Source organism: Stegostoma tigrinum, chromosome 45 (assembly GCF_030684315.1).
Source record: "Stegostoma tigrinum isolate sSteTig4 chromosome 45, sSteTig4.hap1, whole genome shotgun sequence".
NCBI lineage: Eukaryota > Metazoa > Chordata > Chondrichthyes > Orectolobiformes > Stegostomatidae > Stegostoma > Stegostoma tigrinum.
Genome location: NC_081398.1, coordinates 2363339 through 2367131, shown reverse-complemented (window position 1 = coordinate 2367131; position 3793 = coordinate 2363339). Strand labels below are relative to the sequence as shown.

General features: G+C 50.5%; 1 protein-coding gene across 1 annotated transcript; it reads left to right on the top strand.

Moving 5' to 3' along the window:
- The first annotated feature begins 573 nt into the window (after positions 1-573).
- On the top strand, positions 574-3537 carry LOC125448815 (transcription factor Sox-19b-like). The gene has a single exon (XM_048524363.2). The coding sequence runs from the start codon at positions 670-672 to the stop codon at positions 1600-1602; it is 933 nt and encodes a 310-aa protein (XP_048380320.1). The 5' UTR covers positions 574-669; the 3' UTR covers positions 1603-3537.
- Positions 3538-3793: the final 256 nt, after the last annotated feature.

The window sequence follows — 3793 nt, the reverse complement described above, 5'->3', positions numbered from 1 at the left end:
GAGGAGAGACGGGGGTAGAGAGAGAGACAGACACACACACAAATGCACATGGGGGGGATGACAGAGATAGGGAGGGGGTGTTGGAGCTGGAAGAGATGACGGAGATAGGGAAGGGGTGTAGGGGCTGGAGGGGGTGACAGAGATAGGGAGGGGGTGTAGGGGCTGGAGGGGGTGACAGAGATAGGGAGGGGGTGACAGAGATAGGGAGGGGTGTAGGGGCTGGAGGAGGTGACAGAGATAGGGAGGGGGTGTAGGGGCTGGAGGAGGTGACAGAGATAGGGAGGGGGTGTAGGGGGCTGGAGGAGGTGACAGAGATAGGGAGGGGGTGTAGAGGGAGGGGACAGGGACAGGGACAGGGACAGGGACAGGGACGAGAGATTGTGGGGGGGAAACAGCAGGGGTCAGACATGGGGGCGGGGGGAGAGAGAAAGAGGTCTTTGTCGGATCCCACCCCTTTTTATGTTAATACTGAAGTCTGACATCATCTCATGGGTGGGTGTTAAGAGTGTACGTGGCCATTGATTGGTTGCAGGGCAGGGGGGGTGTGGTTTAAACCTATATAAGAAGCTGGGAGATGTGGTACCTGAACTTTTATTCCTCCCTGTGCTGCAGCTCCCGCCACACACCACTCCCTCGCTTTCTCCCTGCGTGTGGGATCTTGCTTTGCAAATGTACAGTGGGCTGGAGCAGGAGCTGAAGGCGGCTGGCGCCCTGGGCCAGCAGGCCAGCCCCAAGCTGGAGGTGGACAAGGTGAAGAGGCCCATGAACGCCTTCATGGTGTGGTCCCGGGGCCAGAGGAGGAAGATGGCACAGGATCATCCCAAGATGCACAACTCGGAGATCAGCAAGAGGCTGGGCGCCGAGTGGAAGCTGCTGAGCGACGCCGAGAAGCGCCCGTTCATCGACGAGGCCAAGAGGCTGCGGGCCGTGCACATGAAGGACTACCCGGACTACAAGTACCGCCCGCGGAGGAAGAGCAAGGCGCTACCTCGGAAGGACGGCAAGCTCCCGCTGGTGGCGGCCGGCGGCGCGCTGCTGGCGCCAGGACCCAGCGGAAGCCCGTACCCCTGGGGGGCGGCGCCAGGGGGGTTCCTGACGGCCGACGCGCTGCCGCCCGCATGCGCAGGAGGAGGGGGCTTCCCGACGGCCGACGCGTCGCTGCCCCAGGCCCACGGCTCCGCGCAGGCGCCGTACCCGCCGCCGCCGCTCCATCAGGCCCGCTACGAGCTGCCGTACCCCGCCGCTTCCTCCTCGTCCTCATCGTCGTCCTCGTCGTCGTCTCCGTCTCCGCCCTCCCAGGGTTACTTGAACGGCTCGCCGCCGCCGCCGCCGGTCTACAGCCTGCCCCCGCCGCCTTCTCCTTACGGCCGCCATCTTCAGCAGCAGCCGCCACCGCCTGCGTCCGCCATGGCCAAGCCGGCCGCCGGCACTGGCAGTGCGCAGGCGCGGGGGGCTCTGCCGGGGGAGCTGCGAGACATGCTCAGCCTGTACATCCCCAGCGACGGCCAGGAGGCGCTGCTCGGCCACAGGAGCTATCACCCCATCCCTCAACACTACCAGAACATCCCGCTGAACGGCACGGTGCCCCTCACTCACATCTGAACACTAGGGAAAGGGGGAGGGGGTGGAAAACCTATAATCTGTATCCGCCCCACACTCCCTTGGCAGGAACTGATTTCTATAGAGTGTGTGTATATAACTTTTTTAGCTGAAAATGTTGTCCCACCCTAAATAATTGTATATTTTTGATAAATGTACCCCCCACTTTGAATAGGTTCTGTGTGTGTACATAACTTTTTACACTTAAAGCTTTTACACTCCGAATAGATGTGTATTTTCTTGATAAATGTTCTCTTTTTTTTTGAATGGCTCATGTATAAAGCAGATTCTTAGCTGAAAATGTTATTACATCCTGAATACATGTGTAAATATTTGACACATGTTCCCTTCCCCACTTTTTAATGATTGTGTGTGTGTGTGTGTGTATATAAACTTCTAGATGAAAATGTGCCTCTCCCTTCATTTTCTTTCATGAAAATGCTTTTATTTGAATTGGTGCCCCCCCCACGTAGACTTTATTTTAGATTTTAAAATGCCACTCCATGTTCAATGGCGCATGAAAACGTTTCCCCCACTCCGAATGGATGCTGTAAACTTTCTTGGTGGGGGTGGGAAATGCTTTCCTCTTCCCTTGAATGAGTGTGAATTTTTTTTAGTGCTCTCCCTGACCTTCCGTTGCCAATAGATATATTGGAGAATAATTGTTAAAAACACATAATGTGCGTGTTTACTGCCCCTCTTCGTTTAGGGAAAGAATGGCAAATATTGACTTTTTCAAAAAAAATAAGAGATATTAATCACTTTGCTTCAAACCCCTGATATTCTTTGACTCGCGGAGTTTGAAATGTAGGAACAGGTTTGTGGGGGTGTGTCTCTTTTGGGTTTTAAGGGTAAGGCTATGTTTTATCCAGTTTAAAGTTTACTGTTAATACAGCGTGTATGTCTTTCTCAGGCTCGTATCGTGCCAAAGAGCCTTTTGAGTTTCAACCTGTCTACGCTTTTGTGGGTTGGGCATTTAAAGGGAACCTGTCCTTCGCTCTGATTTACAAAGCGTGAACACACCCAGCCAGATTAATGACATTTACCTCAAACTGACAGAGCCAGAACGGTGCAACCAACAAGCTAAATCTGCTTTTTTTCCGGTTGGTTAGGATTTCTAATGGAATTAAAGTAGATGCTGTCTTGTCCCCTCGCATCCTGTTCCCAAATACTGCTATCACTCGGGTGATTTTATATATCGCCTCTCGCTAACAAAACCTCACAGTGAGCAAGGTGCGGCTTGTCAAGTGGGAGCATGTACTGCTTTCTATTTTGAATTAATACGATACTTCTAATTTTTATGCGCCTGTTAAGCCAAAAAAAGCGATAATATCTCTTCAAATGTTTTAAAAAGTTGTACGGTATTTATGGATCTTTGCGGATCTGTTTGTTTTGTTTTGGGGGGCTGAGCTGGCAACCATGGATACTGCATTAACATTAAACATTTTGGAATATCCGATTTTGTGTAGCATGCGAGTGGGTCTGTGTGTGGCAGAATGGCATTGTTTCCCTGAAACTCCACTCTCTGTGTGGGGACTTATATCTGTTTGTTCACGACTTGTTAGAAACTGAGTCTGTGTTTTGCCACGGTTTTACACCGGTCATAAAAGTAACCATGTTCCCTGACTGGAGGCGAGTTTCTGTTTAGAATAATTTATTTATGTTTTTTGACTTGTCAATACGTGAGGCATACTGCTGTTGCTCCCCTCCTTTTTTTTGTGGGGCGGGGGAGAATTGTTGCTATTTTGTAATGCTACGTAGTTGTGAATTGGTCCTCTCCTGACTCGCCCCCTCCCTTTTTTATTTTTAAAAGTGAAAATCTGTTTGTTTCAGAGGGATGGCGAATTTGTATCAGCCAACTGAAGTTGGGAAGGGAGGAACTTCAAATAGTTGGAAAATAATGCTGTTCATGAATTGAATTAAACACTTATTTCCCTCTCTCTTGGTAAATCTGTTTTTTTTCCCAACCTATATTAAAACAAGGCTGTCTTTAAACCTACTTTTCTTAATGCTACAAGGCACTAGTGAGATCCATTTGCAGTACTGCATACATATTGCTCACTTACTTGAGGATCTAAATACATTGGGAGCAACCCAGGAAGGGAGTTAGGGTTGGGTGGTTCAGAGGTTAGCACGACGGCCTCACAGCCGATCCCACCGTCAGGGGTGTGTCTGTGTGGAGTTTGTGTATTCT

Coding starts and splice junctions, on each gene's coding strand:
- LOC125448815 (XM_048524363.2), top strand. CDS start 670: ATGTACAGTGGGCTGGAGCAGGAGCTGAAGGCGGCTGGCGCCCTGGGC.